The sequence below is a fragment of the Myiozetetes cayanensis genome, unplaced genomic scaffold, assembly GCF_022539395.1.
Source record: "Myiozetetes cayanensis isolate MyiCay16 unplaced genomic scaffold, myiCay2020 scf2-11, whole genome shotgun sequence".
Lineage (NCBI taxonomy): Eukaryota > Metazoa > Chordata > Aves > Passeriformes > Tyrannidae > Myiozetetes > Myiozetetes cayanensis.
Genome location: NW_026087411.1, coordinates 34,448,649 through 34,468,271, shown reverse-complemented (window position 1 = coordinate 34,468,271; position 19,623 = coordinate 34,448,649). Strand labels below are relative to the sequence as shown.

The 19,623-nt window shown below is 40.2% G+C and overlaps 1 protein-coding gene across 1 annotated transcript; it reads right to left on the bottom strand.

Moving 5' to 3' along the window:
- Nucleotides 1-1,913: 1,913 nt before the first annotated feature.
- QPCT (glutaminyl-peptide cyclotransferase) lies at nt 1,914-17,817 on the bottom strand. The gene is made up of 7 exons (XM_050316795.1): nt 17,503-17,817; nt 13,465-13,611; nt 10,865-11,146; nt 8,243-8,416; nt 7,512-7,611; nt 6,935-7,051; nt 1,914-4,836 (listed from the first exon to the last, which is right to left on the bottom strand). The coding sequence occupies exons 1-7, from the start codon at nt 17,617-17,619 to the stop codon at nt 4,691-4,693; spliced, it is 1,083 nt and encodes a 360-aa protein (XP_050172752.1). The 5' UTR covers nt 17,620-17,817; the 3' UTR covers nt 1,914-4,690.
- Nucleotides 17,818-19,623: the final 1,806 nt, after the last annotated feature.

Sequence of the window (19,623 nt, the reverse complement as noted above, 5' to 3'; positions counted from 1 at the left end):
AGCTGTTGAGGAATGGGTTGCCCACTCCTGTTGTTTCACTTGCAACTCAGGGTACTGTATATTGGCTTACACCTTGTTCATTTGTATACTAAGTGGTCTCTCCATTTGTCCGAGGTGGTTACATGGAGCTGTAGTATCTCAGGGATTCCAAAGATATTATGTTACCTGAAGATAATGGCTGTGACAGAGAAATCCTTTTCTTGTACAGCTGAGTGGAGAAAACAGCCTTCATTTTAAAGAATTTTAAAGATCTGTGGCCTCTTGACACTGACTGAGGATTTCTTTTTCTGCATAAGGACACTGCATTCCTCTTTTTGTTTCCCCCTCTCCATTACCTTTGTTTCTCCAGCCAGTGCATGGAAAAGGGCGTCATTCTTGCAAACTCTCGTAAAAGCAAGGTGACATTCTGCATTATGGTAACTTGTGGGGATATTTTAGGCTGGGGGTAATGTCCAGACTGCCACTGGGATACAGTCCATGTAAGTTACAAGTAGGGAATCTAGTTCTGTACTTCATTTGCAGCGAGAGTGACAATTTCATTGCTGTTTTAGAAAATGTAAAGACCTGGAAAACTTGCATTTAAAGATTACAGTGAACTTCTAAAGATTGGCTCTCTTTTTATGGGGTCGGTATTAACTCAGTAATCGCCTCTGTTTCATTACGCTGTGTGTCGTCTCTTACACGTGCCATTGCTGCATGGAAGTTCACCGAAGTACAGAACACTTGAACAGATTCTTTGTACCTCTTGGGTGCTGAACTAGACTGCACTTTCTACAGCATCTGCAACACCTTAGAGCCAGCAAAATGTTTACAGTATACTACTCTTGTGTGGCCTATCTGAGAACTGTTCTTTACTCCAGTTTCATAACAAAACACACGCCCTTTTTCTGACATTTTCAATACGTTGTATTATATTGATTGCATGCCTACTTGTTTTTAGTAGAAAATTAAAGTTCCATTTTACGAAGCTGATCTTTGATTTAAAATGAGAAGAGAGGACAAGAATCCCAGAATTCTGAGTGCAATATAGTTACTTTAACAAAAATATTTCTAAGAGTGATTGTTTACAGTATATACACATGTGCAGATGATAAAGATTCTTTTAGAGATTAGAATAGCTTTTTAGCTGCTTTATTGTTGTGAATATATTAAGAATATTTGTTAAATCGGCACAGAGTAAAATGTCTCCTTTTATACGAGGAAAATAAAATCCGTGTAATTCTTAAATAACAAGGAAAAAGTGGTAATTTGTGTACAAGATTTTATAGTTATCTTTTTATATATCTTGATTGTTTAAGTGATGCTCTGGGGTGATACATCAGTCTCAATGAGCAGATGTGTCAAACTTCAGAACTGTTTTGATGGGTCTGCTACCAACGTTCACTGGGTCCTTGGGATAATTCTACAGAAAGCATTTTTACTGCATTTTGTCTTTAACTGTATTTTGCTGCTAGGTGATCACAATCTAAATGTTTATTTGCTATGTGGTGGATAAGAGTTGCTAATTTATATCATCTTCATTCCTAATGATAGGAATGCTGCCCCAACTAGAGAGAAAAGAGGACTGGTATTCACTGTCATTTGTCTGACAGAGATTTTGGCATTGTTACTCCCTTAAATTTTTCCAACTTGATTGAACAGGAAAACTTCGCTCTTAGGTAAATGCATCAATTAGAGAGTTTGAGGGGCATGTACCATTATTTAGACTTAAGATTCTTGTGGGAAACTGCACTGTCCTGATAGAAAAGGAGCCAGAGCACATATTACAATATAAATAACTAATGTAATATGGATTTTTTGCAGCTTTACATGTTGAGTCTTGAGCTCATTCAGTTCTGCATTCCATTTGCCCAAGTAATAACCACGTACACCGTTGGGAGGACTAAGCCAGCGACAGCATCTTGTGGATGGTAGACTAATGATTTTTATTCCCTTCCCCTTGACTGAGATGTGACAAATCCTATTCAAGGAGAGAACCTGTGCAGCAATTCTGCTGATAAGATTAGTTGAAGTCGCTCTTTTGATTTCTGTCCCCTGCTGCCACCATCCAACAGAGACAGAAACCATGCAGGGATAGGTTCTTCAATATAAAGCCTCTGTCTGAATTCTGAATTCTGAATTGATTATCTGTCCTGTGCTTGTCCAGACCCTATGGATCTCTGATACTTGGTCATATTCAACGTTGAAACTGAGAGTAGAAGAGATACCAGTTCTGGTCTTTTCACTTGTATTTTTTGTTTTCTGGGCATTTTATCAAATGGCTTTGATTTTCTCCTACCTGCTTGTTCTTCCCTGCCTTAGTAGTCATGAGAACCCACCTTGCAGTAGTCTTTGCTTTACTGACTCCTTCAGGTTTTTGTGCTTTTGCAAGTCTAGATTCTTGGACTCACATGGTTACTGGGTTGATGTAAATTTTCCTTCCAGCAATTATTTTTTAAATGACAGAACATATAAATTATGAAGATGATGACCCTCCCCTCTTTAAATAAACCTCTCCAGGGCTTGCATCCAGTTAGGAGATAACCCTCTCTTCCCTTACCAAAAAGAACCAACCCCAAAACCCAAGGTGAGGGGTGGGGGAAAAAGGAAGCCTTTTCATGTTTTATTCACATTTTGGGAAACATTGAATCATATTTCACCAAACTGTATCTCATTTCTTTGAACTGAGTAAATTTGGTGTACTACATGGTTTAGTTATGGTTTCAACTAAGTCTTAATAGAGGTTTAAAAAAAAAAAGCGCCTTTTCCAGTTATAACAACCCTCTGATCCAGCATTTCATAATTAAACCTATTTTGAGGTAACTTTCAAATTCCTGAAGAAGCAGAGGAGCAGTGCACACTGCAAATGTGTACTGCATTTTTCAGAGGTACCACCAAAGTTCAGCAGAATAAATCAGCCACACAAACTCATGTTTAATATTGCTGTATATAGCCATCCTGTTATCTTTTCTCACCATGTAGGAGGGTGCAGAGGGTGCCTTATACCGTGCAGAGTATTCAAACTTCAGAAGATTTAATTTCCCTTTTTAGGCTATTTTCTCATGGGCTGCAGTAGAGGAGGCTATGATTGCAAAGAGTTCAAATAGCTTTGATATACTCATACAGATGTACAGTAATACCTGAAAATAAACACACCTGTCCAGCTTTTGAGAATTTTCATTGTATTCTGTTTCAGAACTTGCATGCAAAACAAACATTTCTCACAAATGTTAAAGTGATGGGTATACATAAAATGCATTTGTTTCATCTTTAGCAACCAAAATCAGATGGAATTTTATTTTCAGGCTGTCCTGTAATACTAAAATTTTACAAATTTTCATTGCTGTAAATGTGTATTTCTGTTACCACTTTAAAATATGGATGTAAATATTGTCTTAGGCTCAGAAATGTTTGCTTTAGGAAAATGATAAAATACAGGCCAAATCTGACATTCTGACATAAGTCCCCATGGCTTATCTCCTTTTTAAGTCGCTTTGCTCAGGATAGAACTTTGTAAGGGAAGAAGTTCAGAGGAGTAAAATACTGACTTGTTTTCTCTCAGTTCGTCTTCCACCAGCTTGATAATTTTATTTTTTTCTTCAAATGTTCTCATCTTTTTCTCACCAGTGGAAACCATAATTCTGTGAGTAACTTTTGAATACTGTTCTTCTGGCTTTCATTGATTTCATTCCAGACTTTCTTTTTGCCAGTGTTACACTAAATTTATTGAATAATTCCAGTAAGGGATGTAAAAACACAGGCTTGTTAAATTGGGTGAGTATCTTTTTGTTGCCTAAACAGCCCTTTTGCTTTTAGGTCATTTTATTTTTGATAGCACTTTGCCTTTAAAATGGTATTTAGATAAAATGATTATTTCTAAAGTGATCACTTGCCTAGTATGATTATTTCTGTTGTGGTTTGTATTAAAAACAGCAGGTGGGTGGGGTTTGGGGGTTTTTTGGGGTCAAATTGGGAATGATTCTCACGTGATCGAATGGTGTGTGCTGGGGCATTGCTCCCACACACCACCTGATCTCTTTATATTTCCTGTGTTGCAGTCAAAGCACAATGGAACTCTCCCCACACCTTCCTGTTACCATCACTCCTCACCACCATTCTCAGTCAAAAAGTATCCAACAAACAGTTTGGGTATTGCTGTTTCCTGGTGGCCTGCTGTCTGCAGAGCTCTTGCAGCCCTCTTTGTAGGGGAAGGAGGAGAGGGAGCAGAGAGGATTAAAAATCACATCCCATTCCAGGATGAGGTGGTTTAGTTCAACTCAAAATAGAAGTCTGTTTTAGTGTGATCTTCTAGTGTTTCTTTTGATAACATGACACACATTTCCATTGCTGAACACTGCAAAAGTTGGTCACACCTTGTAAAAACTGTATCCGACACTTAAGTTGGCAGGCGTTCCTTCCTGAGATCATGTGACAAAAACCAGTGATAACAATCTGGAAAAACTCGAGTTTTTTTATTCAGAGGTAAGACATGGAAAGATCAAATGCTTTCCAGGCTGAACTAGTTCTTATTTAATACTCTCTTATTTGGCTACATGGAACATTGGGCCAGGAACAGTTGAATCAATAGTCAGTCTAGCAAGAGCTATCTTATTTTTCTTTGCTTTACTGCTCTCCAGTTCAATTAAATAGCAAATGTGAAGGTGGGCAAACAGTATTTAAAATGGAGTACAATTTGTTGACGTTTTGTGTATCACAGGTTGAGATATTCCAGTACAAACACCTGCAGGATTTTGTTGAGATTGTCGATAGTGGTTTTGTCAAGGTTTTCTTCTGTGTCCTCCATGGTATGCCATACTGCAGGAAAAGGGGATGGAATCAGATGTAGGACTGGAACCCCTATAAAAAGAAAAGTGAAATTTGGAGAAGAAGTAGGAGAGAAGTTCCTTTAAGCCAACTGATACATTGCCATTTAGCAATAGAGTCAGGTAACTACTTAATAAACTTGCTTTATAGGGAGTGTCACCGCAGCTTCCTTTTACCTTCTGAAGCTTGTGACTGCATCCTATAATTAAATTGTGTGTTCCCTAAAACTGTCACCTTCTTTCCTTTGAGTACTCTTGCCTCCTTTTATTTTTAAGGCACCTGTAGTTACTTGTTGGGGTTTTTGTTTGAGATTCTTTTCATTGTAGGATGTTTAGGAGCCACAGAAGGGCAGAGAAACGACTGCAGCTCCTCCAACTGAAAACTGATCACCATGACAATGCTAAGATTGAGCATTTTTGAAGCATTTTTGTAGTTCTCCATAAATGGTGAAGTAGGGTCTCTTACTTTTGCTCTGTAAAATAGAACCACTGTTATCTTCAGATAAGGAACTTCCACTTGAAAAGACTGTATCACTGTATACATTATATAAATATATATATATGCATCAAGTATGCATACTGCAGCTTATAGACAAAAGAGGAATTAAGTCAGACTTCTGTTTCCTGATCATTTTTGGTGGGGGAACATTGTTTTTTCTCCAGCCTTTTTCCTATTTTACTGCTTTTCCTCTCTCATTTTTCAGCTGTGTGCCCTTAAGGAATCCATTTTCCTCACTAGGTGTTGTGTTATTAGAAAAGATAAGGTGTAGTTATTGTTCTCCCCTATCAGCTTCTCCCATGTAGGATTTTTATATCCCTGGACATACACATATGATGGCTGTGTTGGATTTGTTGGACCTGGGCCCTGTCTTGATGTGAAAAATGAAAGATTTGTGGAGTTGGAGAGCCATTGAGCAGGAGACAGTAAGCACAACTCAGTGAAGAGAGCACTCACTTAGAAGTGGAGAGGTGTAGCTGCCCTTGTTGTGCCTGCTTCCAGAGCTGTGTGCTTATTTCATGTTACTCAGTAGTTTACAGAGCATAAGCAATGGTAAAATTAGGGACTGGATATGAAGATACCTCCCTCCTTTCCTAGGGAGACACTCTCTTCATTGAACGTGTGTTGCATTCCTTTCTGGTCAACCCTTCTCTAGCAGTATGACTCTTGCAGTCCTTACTGTGCAGTAGAAAGCTTCAATCAGAAGAGTTTCACTAATCTACTACCCTTATTTGTCCTACCTTAGTTTTGAGGATGCTTTGCTGAGTGCTTAAACTAAGAAGGACATCAAATCCACATCCCAAACTTAGACAAGTGCTTTAATTACTGACCTGTAGCTTGACAAGTGAGCAGCAGTACTACAGCTGCTTTCCCTTTCTTTGGTCAATCCCAAAGGAAAAGAATGAACACAGAGCCAGAGTCTATGGCCTAGGTGTCTGCCAGAAGAAAATGCTTAGATTGGGGATGACAGTCTCAGGTATCTGCCTAATTCCAGAAGGGATTTCAGGCATAGTGTGTCCTTTGGTATTTCTGTGTGATGCCCAAAAAAAGGCAAATAAAAGAAAACTGCTTAAAGGCAGAATTTTGAGACTACTCTCTGCACTTTTCCCATCTTCAAGGTGACAGCTATGAAATCTCCATTCTTTTTAGGGAACAAGGATATCTAATTTGAGTATGTCAGGCTTTGCAGGAGTCTTAAGTCTTTAACTTTAAACATTGTCTTTAAACAAGTAGTGGCATTACTGTAACTTTGACAACAGATCTTTAAAATCTTTGTAGTCTTTGGAGACATAACCCTTAAGTGTTTCACTGCTCCTGGAAGTAGTAATTAGCTGACTAATGTGCTGTGTAGTGATATCCTGCTAGATCAGGGTCATTATCTTTGTAGGACACTACTGCTGACAGAAATTTCCATTATCTCCATACCACTGAAGCTGTGTTCCTGCAAAGTGATGATAGATATGTTTTAGTGCTGCTTTTTTTCGTGTATGTTTTTCAAAGCTGTGAAGTTGGATTCAGAAGCGTCAAGTTGGGGCGAACAAGCTTGAAAAACAGGATCACATGCACTTACTCATTCAGTAAATGATGAGTTTTGTACCAAACACATACTTTAAAATACAAGAATTTCTGGTACCTCTTAATAAAAATGGAATGTGGTCATCTTCAACCAAGCCTCGATGTAAAGTACTGTGGAAATACTGTCCTTTAACAGGGTGATTCTTCAACAGATTCATGTTGTGTAGCTTTTGCTCTGTAATGCACAAGGACAACGAGGCAAGTTAGCACATTTGAATTATTTTTCCTCTCACAAGGAAGCTTTGTCCATCAAAGAAGAAAAAGGAGTTGGTGACTGTCTTTTGAGTTTGTTTAGTAGTTAGAAGACCTCAAGATTGGTGCTATTACCGTCTTTACAGAGGTGAATACTGAAACACAGAGGGGATGCAGTTCCCAAGAGTCACAGAGTGATAATCAGTAATGGACTCTGTTTTGTGGCTTGCAAGGGCCTGGGAGCCTTCCTCAGTTGTTTTATTAATTAAATATAAAAATCTTCATATAGGTTTAAGATAAACCAAATTTAACGTTTACATTAGTAAATGTTATTACTGTAAACCAGAAACTTGATCTAAAAATCTGATTTCCGGGACTTAGTACACTTAGAAACTACACACTGCATTTTGAAATTCATGCAAAGCCCACGTTCCTCTGCTTACCAATTGCTTGAAGCCTCTGAAACCATCGAGTAGTGTTTGGAAAATAATTGGGAAAGACTGGGTTTGGTGCACCAATTAAATCCAGTAGTACAAGCAGGTCCTACAGAAGAAAGAATCTTTAATACAGAACTCTTTCCCACAACACCACCAACAGCAATGAAACTTCTTGGTTCCTGTTCATGACCAGGTCTTTGCTAGCTCTAGCCAAACATCTGGCTTTTCTACCATGGTGACTGAGAAGAATTTACTAGCAGAACATTATTCCAAACTGACACATTTTGCTGTCTTTCTAAGGAGGGAAAAAAGTAGGCTATTTCTCTGTTCCTGCAGCTGAGGCAGGCTGCCTTACTTTCTTTGCAGTTTGTGTGTTATATCCCTTTAAAAGAAAAACTATGGTAGGTGGGGAGAAAGAAGAGGAAATTGCTTCTTCCCCTGAGAACAACAAAGTCTGTCAAGGGAAAGCCATTTTATGAGTCATAAGAAGCAGTGACAGAAGTGCCTCAGCAGTGAGTAGGGAATGTAGAAGGGAGCAGACAACCAGAATGTCAGTAGGAATCAAAGGTCTAAGCAGATACATCTGAAAAGCTCTTGCCAACTCTATTTTATCGTATCTCGTAAGCCTGCTTCTTCCTTTAACTTCGGTGGGTTCATAGCTTCTTGGGAATTAGGCCAGTTACCTACAAATTAAATATTTTTTAAAATAGGCAATTTACTATTATTCATCCACTTACTATGCCCTGCAGCTGATTTGTGGTTGAACCAGGTGGATGTGGAGTAGAAACCATTTTTTGAGCCAAGTGTTTCGATCCATAGAGGGAATCAGAAGGGGACCACCGGACGAAGGCTTCTTCACCATCAAAAAAAATGAGCTGAAGTGAAAGGTCTGGTCTTGAAGCTGAGCTGGTCTGTTGGAGGAATTTAAAAGTAAAATAACTGGCCAGAACATTAAATAAAGGACATATACTGTAGCCACATAAGGAACATCACTAAGGGTGTATTTTCAAGGTCCCTGATGCACACCTTCCTTTGGCTGTAAAACACATTATGGTGTAATGATGGTAGCGATTTATGTAGCATGGTGACACATTCTCTAGTCTCATATCATTTTGGTTCTGGTCAAAAGTTTCATTTCTGACTATAGCAGACATGAACCGAGTGTTGAGAGAGGTCTGCAAAACCAGGTCACAGAAACTTTATCTCAAATAGCGAGGAGATGTGTCAGTAACAACAGGATGTCAGGATGGAGTGCTAAGGTTATAACTTGATTGTGCCACAAGATTAGTATAATTGCTCCAGCTGTGCATCAGGGGAGGGGAATTACGTCTTTGTGGAGTTGGTGGTTTGAGGGTCAAAGAGCCAATTTTCATTCATGATAAGAATGACCATTTCTTTTTTTTTCAGGGAAACTTGCAACCACTGAGGCAACTTTACCCCAGAACCAAAGCAGAGAGTGTGGAGTAGATATGCCTTTCCCTTTCAACAACCAAAAATATCACAGCACTAAAAACAGGATATTTATGATAAATGTATTTAAGGTCACAAAAGAGACATCTCTGTGAAATTTCTTTCCCATGTCCCCTTCTCTCTCTGTCTTCTATATGAAGCCTTGTTTGAACTGTAAGCATTTCCTACTAACCTACAACATGGCTAAACCCAGTCAGGTTCCACTAAATGAACAGTTTTGGGAACTGTAGTCTTGGCAGTTGCTATAAATATTTTAACCCCTCTGAATTAACAATACTTCAAGCGAAATTGCATGATGTGGTTAAAAAGGCGGAGTCACTGGCAGCAGTCATGTCCTGTATGGGCTACAACTCCCGACTAGCTGGAGCTGATCCAATATAAACAGTAGTGGAAAACTTCTCATAAAATGTTGCTCACACAGGCAAGATGATATTGATTATGCTCACTGTGATATATTGATTAATGGCAGTGGTTTGCTGCCCTTTGTCCTTTGCACAGGAGAGAGGTCTTTTGAGAGCAGTCATTTTGTGTTACGTTCTGGAGGAAACTATCCAGGCCATTTGAGTTTCAGAAAGTATTTGTATTATTATTGCTGTTTAACACATTTTAATAACATAGAGAAATGTCTTTGCCTATTAAACTTACAATATATATAACTGGAGAAACTTCAAGGTAAAAATCACAGCTTCAAATCAAAGTGTAAATAGATGTGGATGAAAACGTAACAAAGTCTGTTGTGCTACCATGAGTAGAGCAAAAAGGTCATAGCTAATGTATTAAGCAGATGGATCCCAAAGTATATTTTTAACAGACTGTACAAATGGCAGGCTGTGCAAAGTAATTAATTGCCCTTTTGTCAAATGCTGTCATCTTACATGAAATACATAAAACAATTTTCATTTTAACGTGATGTATTACCAGTGAAAGATGCCAATCTTTAAAGTCAGTGTGCAAGTTGTTCTATAAATAAGCATCAGGCAAATTTATTCTAAATGAAGCTTCCAAATGAAAGCATACATACAACAGGAGTGTTTTGTTTTGTGATTAAAAATACTGGCATATTCCTATTCTTCTCATTCTTATATATTTGCATGTCAGAAGGCATCAAATCAGTTTCTGGAAACTATTGTTGACAAGTAATTGTAGTACCTGAGCTGAGTGTATTCCTGACACTTTGTAAAGTGTCCCTCACATTTGAGAGACCTTTTCCTGTGAAAGCTCTGTAGGCGAATGAAAACTGTTTTTCTGTAAATAGTGAATACTGAACCAGTAGATGGCACCCATGAATCTGTAATCCTACAGATCTGTAATCCTACAAGCTTTTAAGAGTTTGTAGGCTCAACAGATTTTTATGTCTAGCAATTGCAGCACTTTGAGCAGATTTTCATAGCATAGGTAACAACAGACTGATAACATTATACTTGCTTTATAAATAAACTATTCAAATTGGTAATACAGGAAGCTTGCAATCCTTATGGGATGGAGGGACCTGAGTGTAACTCTCCTGCACAGCAATTAGTTCGTCTGTGTCGCAAAGCAGAATACAACTAAGAAATTTTAAAAATTAAAGATCTGGAATGCAACAAAACTTTGTCAGCGACCCTAGATGTTACTGGATACAATAGGAACTTCTGAGGGGGGTTCTGTGCATTTTAGCTAGAAAGTAGCAAGTCTATGAAACGTGTATTATTGATGTAAAATCTGTGGGTTTTATATAGTATATGTTTGTTTATATATATACAGATCTCTGTTCTTCTTGAAGTCAGTGGGAGTTTTATCACAGGCACAACAATCGGAGAACCAGGCATGCAGGCTATGGAAAGAACGTGCAAGTGCCCTAAGTCCTATTGCTGTTGCAAAAGCAAATGCAAAAGAAACAAGCACACTACCTTGATTAACTGAAGCTTGTTATCCAGGGCACGTGCTAGCTCCAGTATCATAGCACAAGGCACGGCTGAATCAGTTGCTCCTACAAACACTCTCTCCTGCCATTGTTGTCCAAAGAATTTTGAGTCGTAGTGGCAAGCAAGTACTAGATGGCGTTTTGCAGAGGGGTCAAGAGTGCTGATAATATTTGAAAAGGTTTGGTATCCATATGGTGTGTATCTCTGAAATGTATCTTCTTCAATTTCCCAGCCAGCCTTTAATGTTTGAAGACGGTGCTTAATATGCTGCAATTATAAAAAATAATCAGATCTATACTGCTTGCTTCAGAAAGATGTTGCAGACAAATTTTCATTACCTAATTAATAGTGACTCAAGCTTATTTCTGTAAATTCATTATATTTTTAAAGGATACATTTTACAGCAAAAAATATAATGTCACTACATAAAATAAGTGACAGCTTTGCAACTTAAGCCTTTGACTGGCTCATTTGCTTTTTATTTTTCCCTTTTGACTCCTGTCTTTGGAGCCTGAAGGTGTTTTGAATTATGGCCCATTAATATTACACATTAAGATCTTGATCTCTGAAGTTTCCAGGCCAGTGTTTTTTGTCATGTGTAACCAGAGCAGATTTAATGTTTACCTCTTCAAATCTGAACTCATTTGTGCCCTTAAAACTCAGAATTGGCTGCAGAGACCTTGGTGTGGCTATTTAGATAATTACTACACAGAGATGTTACAGCAGTATAATAAAAAAAAATCCTCTTTGATTTGGTTGGTTGATGTGAGGTGGTTGGGGTTCTTTAGCTTCTGTGAGAAATCTGACTTTCAAGTGACCTAAGTTGTTTAAAAGGCTATAAAAGATGGCTTTATTCCTTTAAATTAAAGAAAGAATTAAACATTTCAGAACAACATTTTAAAAATCAAGTCCTCTAAGTGTAGCTCATGTAAAGATAAGAATTAAGACAGTGAATCTGTAAAAGAGATAATTTATTTTAGTTATCTTCCTTCTAAAGAGAATACCTCTAACCACCTCAGTTATACTTCATCCAGAGTTCTTGCTAACTCTTATTAGAGGGACATCTCTGTTTCTCTGTTGAGCAACTTATTTTTATGGGTCCCTAGAGTGCTTCTTCAAGGCAGATTCCTCTCTCTTTAAGTAAACATTAGGAAAAGCCTCTAAGGGGAAGATAGACTTTGAAGACTTGTTCTGCTCTTAGTGAAGTCAATGGGAATATTGCCATGTATTTTAGTTCTAGAACAAACTTCCATTTTGTTTGTGGTCACCCACTGAAAGCTTTTATGGCATTGTATAGTCTATCAGCTATCAGTAGGCAGAGCAAAGGATGTCTGTTATGGATTAAGGGAAATATATGGATGGAGTTTCCAGTGTGCACTAACCGTGGTTGGCACTAGCCTTTTCCCCTAAAGGAGTCTGATGCTTTTTCTGTGTCTCAACAAAGAAGTATCATCCATTTCAAACCCCACTGTGCTTTGACAATGGGAGACTCTTCTTTTTTTCCTTTGGTGGGGGGTCTAATTTAATACATGCTGTTACCTTCTAACGGGATGATCCTATTTTGAATGTGATTTGTGGTTTTCTAGCCTAGGCTCAGCTATTTTTTTGTTTTTCTTCCTTTTCCCCTTTTCATTTGGCTGCCTTCCAGAGTATCACTGAAGAAACCACAAAACTGAATCTATAGAGATATGCACACACACACACACACAAAACATAAAAAGGCTGCATTTCTGCAGTCTGCCAATTGCAGAGTGGCGAATAAATTTATGGTAGTTAGAGCTGTCTTAGAGCTGTTGAATCACTGCCTAAAGGGTAGATGAAGGCTAGTGAGATGTTGTGAATGTCTTCTAGTAAACTCAGCTGTACCACTGTTTGTCTCCTGCTTGGCTAATGCAATCCAGAGCCAGCATGGCACACTGTCCTGAAGACGCCCATGCTGTGAGCACAGAGCAGAGGTGCTGACTGGGCAGCAATCCAATCATGTGGCAACTCCTTGTGGCTTAAAGACAATGTGCTGGAGCCTTTACTGGCTTGGGGCCAGTTGCAGTGTGGGCATGTTAGCCCAGAATTAGCACACTGCTGTGCTTGGGCCAGTGGAGTGAGCACAGTATGTGGACCAGTGCTGCACTTTGTTGTGCCAACAATTTAATCTGCCTGCCAGTTTGGGCCCCTCTGGTCCCTTTTTTTGTTGATACATCCATCTGAAGGAACACTTCAGAGGATTTAATAGCACAGGACCCCTCTGGAAAAAGGGGGGTGTATGTGTGTGTGTGTGATGTATTTTATCCTCATGCATGGTCTCAGGGGATTTGAACCAGTGACCAAAAACTTGCTCATGTGAGGGAAAGGACAATGGTTGTGTTGTACTTTGGATACCAAACCTGAGGCAAACTTTTTAATTTAAAAATAATGTCAGCTAAAGTGCAAGCTGTGTCATGTAGGCTCTATGCAGTCTAGACTTGAACAATGATAGAGTTCATCCTACTGAATGAAAGGAATGTGACTGTCCCTTTAGTGGTCACCAAAGGCGTTGCCAGAATACAAATAATAGATGTTCTTAGAGATTTTCAGTAAGTGTGTCTTACCTGTCGTACGAAATAATTTCCCGGTGATCCTGGGTATCTTTCTATCAGGATAGGGCGCAAATCGTTCTGCCACATTTCAGAAATATCTGTGTTTGCCACAACTTTTTGAATAGCATCAGAACCTAAAATTCTTGGTTGGTGAGAATACTGTAGAAGGCAGAGAAAAGGAAGGCTGCTATAACTATTTTTTAATCATAGTTTTCTTCAGAATTACAGTAAATATTATATTTATGCTAGTTTGATTTACTCACAACAAAAAGTATTTTTAAAAAGTCATTACTCCGAAATAATTGGCTTAATCTTTTATTTCCAGGCAAAATATACTAGTATTAAAAATATGTGAGAAAGTTCTACATACCAGCTAGCTGTAAAACTTCAACCCATGAATGGGTTCTCTGTTTCCTAATAGCTTAATTCTACATACATACAGTCGTGTCTGCAACCATGCCACCTTCAACTGAAGTTTCTATTGAGACAAACACAAGCAGCTTTGTTTCTAGCGGTAATCATGTTTAGCTTTATGCCGTGTCTATGTTATGAGGTGCAGTACTGCAAAGAAATGCATAAGGTAGCTCGTTCCCAGAGAGAGTGAAGCTGTGTCATTGTGGCCTCTGCCCACAGTGGCCGTATGAGTGTGACTACACAGCACGGCGTGGCACATTTGGGGCTGTACGTCAGCTCGGTGACACATGGGTTAACCTCAGAACTGACAGCCTGTCTCCTGTGGCAACCACCAGCATGTTAGCTACCTCCCACGGGACTGCCTTTCTGTTGCCCAAGCACAGAACTTTAGATCTATTTCAGGTGACCCAGAGTGATGGAAGCATCCTCATGGGGCTGCCAAATGCGTGTCTTGCATGTCAACACCCTGTGCTGTTCTGGAGTGGTAGCTGAATGCCAGCTGGGATCCCCAAGGGTATCTCAAATGCCCCTGGTTTGCGCCTATCCAACCTGTAGCAGTTGTCTCCTCAAGAACTTCCTGAACCACTCCTGTTTTTATAGATTCCTATTTCAGGCACTGTCATTGGATGCTCCTATAATATCCATTCCTTATTTATATCATAGGGTCTTCCCTCTACTCCTGTCTTTCTCCTAATGAAAAATCTTGCTCTGTTTATTTGTTCTTTGATCAGAACTGCCTTAAATGATTGATCACACTTGCTATCCTTCAGTGTACTCTGTCTACCTCGTCCTTTTTGAAAGGAGCAAGAGGAGAGAAAATGGAACATGAGCACACCATAGGTTAAACTGTAGGATAATGGTATTTTCTATTTTACTCTTTTTCTTTCTTCAAACTGTTTAACAGCTGACTTGCTTTTGGGCTGTTGCTGCATCAAACTGACATTTTCATAGGTATCTGTAGTCTAACACCATCACTGTATATGTTAGCAAGAAATAATCATTCCCTCTCCTTTTCCACTCACTCATGTACATCGTTTCACATGTGTCTGAAGTAACACCTAAAACCTGGCAAGAAAGTGTACTGGCCTTGACAGTCAGGTATAATGACTTGTTATCTTATCACCCTGAATGATGAATATTGTTAAAAAAATGGGGTTTATCTCGCTATTTGACTTCTTTTCTACTTCATTTGTGTGTGTACTGAGCAAAGCAGGTAAAAGCACAAGTGTTTTCTAGACTTTACTGTAAATATTTAATTCTACCTTTCTCTTGTTTCCTAGCTGTTTATCTACATGTGGACCTTTCCTCTAATTCCATTTAAGTTTAGTGAAATTAAGCAGAGGGATGATGCAAAGAGACCAAATCTTATTGTGCCAATTTTAATACAGTGTTTAAAGCTGAATTTTAAGACTGTAAGGACACCACATTTTAGGATGTGCAGTTACTGTTTTTAATGCTAGGAAATTTAGACATGGGTTAAAGAAAAATTGCATTTCATCTGATATAAAGAAGAACTTTTAAAAGTTTGGAAATTGTACTGTGGAAGTTGTAAAACCGTCTTTTGAAAGACTAGAAGTTTAATACAGTGGAATTGAGACGAGTGTAGAAGAGGCACAGACAAGAGAAAATGTTGTCAGGGAGTTGTTCTGTTTAGGAGGAGCAGGGTGTAAGGGGAGAGAGAAAAGCTAAAGCTATGTGATTCAAAAGACTGTAGGAGGACAATTCAATTGAGGAAGTTCAGAAAATATGTCTGCAGTTGAACAAGTGAAGGGTTCAGTTAGAATGGGGAATCATCTTGCTTCCAACTGTAAGAGCATGCCTCGTAATTGGGGTCATTGAATCACTGTGCAAAGAAACATTTTTAAAGTACAAATGCATGAAAATACTTCAGAAGAAAGGAATCAAATTCCATTTCTAATAAGGGAGATACCTTCAAATTTGGGAAGTGAAAGTAATTACAAAAATGGTTATGAAATAAGCAAAATAAGATCTGTAGGTGACTCATTCTTTACAGTGTTGGTCAATCCCTATTTTGCCACAACAGGGAGGCAGAACAATGTATTTATGACAGAGTTGTCACTAAACCTGTTGTACTAAGCTGCATAAAACTGCAAGACTTCAAGTTCTATGAGTAGCCCACGCTCACCTGTAGGATTTTGGACTTCTGGCTCACACATTCCTTCAGGGATACAGAACTAAAGTTGTCAAGGGACAACAGTTTGAGGAGAAAAGAGGAAGTGGTTCTTGCTTAGTGTGTGCACAGGCAGAGGCGTTCAGATGCAATGGTTCTGCGGTTAGATGGTACTGCTGACAGCACTGGGGAGTGGAGTGACTACTGGGAGTGGAATGAACCAAGGAGTGAATTGGTGGGACTCAAGGGGGCTGAGAAAAGGAGCACTGGGGCTACGTTCGTGTTCGTTGACTAGTATGACTAAAGAATTAGCCTCACATATTCTTACATATATGTGTACATATACATATACATATGTATTATGCATAATATAGATGTATTACATTACAGATAGGTAGTCTGTACATGAGCTATACATGTCTGTGTAATAAGATATAATTAATAGAACAGAATGACAAAGTATCTCATAAACAAACAACCCAACGCTTACTTGACTGGGGAGTGAATAAAATCAAGGAGAGAGGGAATGACTAAGGGGAAATGAGTAAGAAAGTAATGAGGGAAGCTTCATTTTGCCAGTTTGTCCTGGACCCTTATCTATTGGTGAAGAGAATGGTGCACTAGATTACTGGAGTTCAGTTGCTTCTGACTGAACTTTGAGTTCAGCTCTTCTACAAACACCTGGGAATGGGCCCTAGACATGCATTTTCTGTTTGGAAATTCCTGAAACTTTCAGTTGAATGTGATTTGTGGTTGTATGCTCTCCTATGTTTCATGTGGTTTAGTTCTTCACAAAGAAACTATGTTAGTGTTTCATAATGGACCACTGAGTTGTTACACGGAGAAATCTGTGGTTTAAGGCTTACTACTGTTTAATTAAACCTTGAGAGTGTTTTTTTCACTGCTTCACATACCACGTTGAATTAGAAACAATATAATATGGGTCTGCAACATATTATAGTACTATATCCTTTCAAAACAATTTTGTGGTGCCTCAGCATCATTCTTACTTGTTTTTCCTAGATACATGTGCATCACTGCTGGAAGAGCTACTCTTAAACTAAGACACTATCCTCTGACTCACCATAATCACAATGAAAACTGAAGTACAATAGAATGTTATATGGAATATAATTTCACATTTCGATCCGTCTTGCCCTGTTTGGGTTTCCCTTAATGTCACAAGCTGCCCCTGACAAAGCATATCTCTCTTGCTGACCGGTCTCGCCGAGACGTCAAACGTGTTGAAGGCGTCTTGTTCTCTGCAGCCACCAAGCTCGGGGTACGAGGAAACAAACCCATTTCACCCACCCTCAACCTGCGGCATCGGTCCCTTGGCTCCCGCGCCAAGGGCGAACCCCCAGCCCGAATTCATGTTGGCGCCCAGGGCAGGAGGATATGAGGCTGTACCCCCGTCCAGCCGCTGACCCCTGCCCGCCGGGAAGGTGCTCCCCACCTCCGCCAAGCGAGGCAAGAAGCGCCTGGGAAACGCAAACGCGACCCACCTTCTCCAGGGTCCACTGTGCTGCGGCGTCCCTCCCGAGCGCCAGGTGCAGGCAGGCGGCGAGGCACAGCGCCCCGGAGAGCCGGAGAGCGCTCCCCATCAGAGAGACCCCCGCCATCCCTTCCCTCCGCCTCTCCGAGCCCCGGGCGTGGAAAGGGCAGAGCCGGCGCTGTGCCGGCGGAGGTGGAGGCGGAGGAGGGACGAACGGAGGGAGGCAGGGAAGGAGGTGGAGGCTGCCGCAGGAGCGGCTGTGGCTGATGGAGCCGCAGCCCTGCCAGCCTCTCCCAGCCCGTGTGCCCTCCGAAACGAGCCCCGTCCCCGTCGCACGTCAGCAGTGCCGCGGGCCCGCTCCCCTCCTCCCGCCGCGCTGCGAGGGGCGGCGCGCACGGACTCGTGATTCCCACCGTGGGAAAAGCCGGAGCCTGCGGCTTTGCCCTGAAAGCTGGTTTTGTGTTCCGAGGGGCGGCTCTGGGGTGGGCTGGGGCTCGGGGGCCCCGCGTGATCTCACCGCGTTCGGGCACCGGTGCGAGCTCCGGGCGCTGGAATGAGGGAGGGCTCTGCGGCGCTGCTCGGGCTCCTGCTGGGAACGGGCCGGGATCAGCGTTCATGGCGGATGGCCAGCTCGGAACGGATATTCGTGAAGGGTCTGACAGGTCAAAGACCTACAGAACTGCAAAGGGGTTTAATTTATTATTTTATAAGCTCTTCTTAGTGTCCTTTTTAGGCCAAACCAAAAATACTTGCTAGAATCAAAATCCACTCTTCAGGCATTTTAAATTCTGTAATTATACTATCAACTACCAATGAAGCAAAATCTGTGGTGAGGCGGTATTTTGCAGTAGACCAATTAAAATTATTAAACCAAAGATACAAGTTTCTGAGCCTGTGATCCCTTCTTTATGATATTTGACATCACTGTTCATGTTCCACGATGTTGCAGAAAACATCTGACTGTTCTGCATCAAAGATATTCCTTTTAAAGTCTCCAATTTTTACATGTTTCTTAATGTTCAGGCTCAATGCCAAAACAAAAGGAAAATGACGAAAGAAAGGAAAGAGGGAGGGAGCAGGAGAAATCATATTGCTGCTATCCTGCCTAATACTGGAAAGTCAAATCCTGGAAACCAGCTTTGCAAGTATTCAGAGTGTCTGCAAGGGTAATATTAAAGAAATGGAGCAATTTGTGATTTGCAGATTGTTGACCCAGTTTTCACTGATTTCCTAGAAAAACTGGTGGATCTGCTGCCCAGCATACAAATGGCATCTCTGGTGGTGATAAATGTACTACAGATTCAGCATCCTTCTGGCTGATACTCAGGATGTGGCTCTATCCAAATTTTTCATATATGGGAAAACAAAGAGTTAATTTAAATCGGTGCTTCAGTGCCTTTTTTTTTTTTTTCCAGTCACAAAAATCCACACATTGCTTTGTTAGGAAATTGTTCCAAATGCAAAGCCAAGTCACTGGTTAATAGGGAGAAATGGGCAGCCGTTTGATTACCAAGAAAAATCAGCAGAGTTTACAGATTTTTATGCAAAAGCTCTGGCATGTCAGCAGACATCAAGTCACAGGAAATTAGTCTGAATCCAACTACCAAGATGACAGTGATCCCAGCAGGACTACACAAAGAACAAAAATCTGTTGCCCCTCCATGAGATTTCCTGTGGTTGACCATATAATCCAGATGCTGGACAAAATTGCTGGCTGATTTGCCAGAGTTCTCATACCATTTAGGAAAAAAACCCCAAAACAATAGCAACAGGATAATTTTGAGAAGAATATACCCTTGAGTCAGGACTAGCTAACACTGTTTTTCCTGAAGGGTTTGTGGTTGCACCAAGGGTTACAGTTCTTTAATAGATTACAAACTTGGCAAGTGTAAAGTCAGATTAAGGTAGTGTTAATATCACCTACATGGGAAACACACGTACAAATGTAAGTGCTGGGCCAGATGCCAAAAAATCCCATTCAGAGAGATTGAATGGGATTTTTTAAAGGTGTTACTTTCAAAATTTGGAGTGGAGATGTTCCCTCCCTCCTCCTCATAACTACCCCAGAAAGTTCTTTGCCTAATGATATAAAGAGGACTGAGGAAAAAAACCCCAACACATCCATTGAAAT

Bases quoted from the DNA above. Each gene is read 5' to 3' on its own strand.
- QPCT (XM_050316795.1), bottom strand. From the start codon at position 17,619: ATGGCGGGGGTCTCTCTGATGGGGAGCGCTCTCCGGCTCTCCGGGGCG. The intron at 7,612-8,242 runs GTAAGTGGATGA...TTTCTTCTGTAG, and splicing joins CAAATCAGCTGCAGGGCATA to GACCTGCTTGTACTACTGGA. The intron at 7,052-7,511 runs GTAAGCAGAGGA...TGTGCATTACAG, and splicing joins TCAGAGGCTTCAAGCAATTG to AGCAAAAGCTACACAACATG.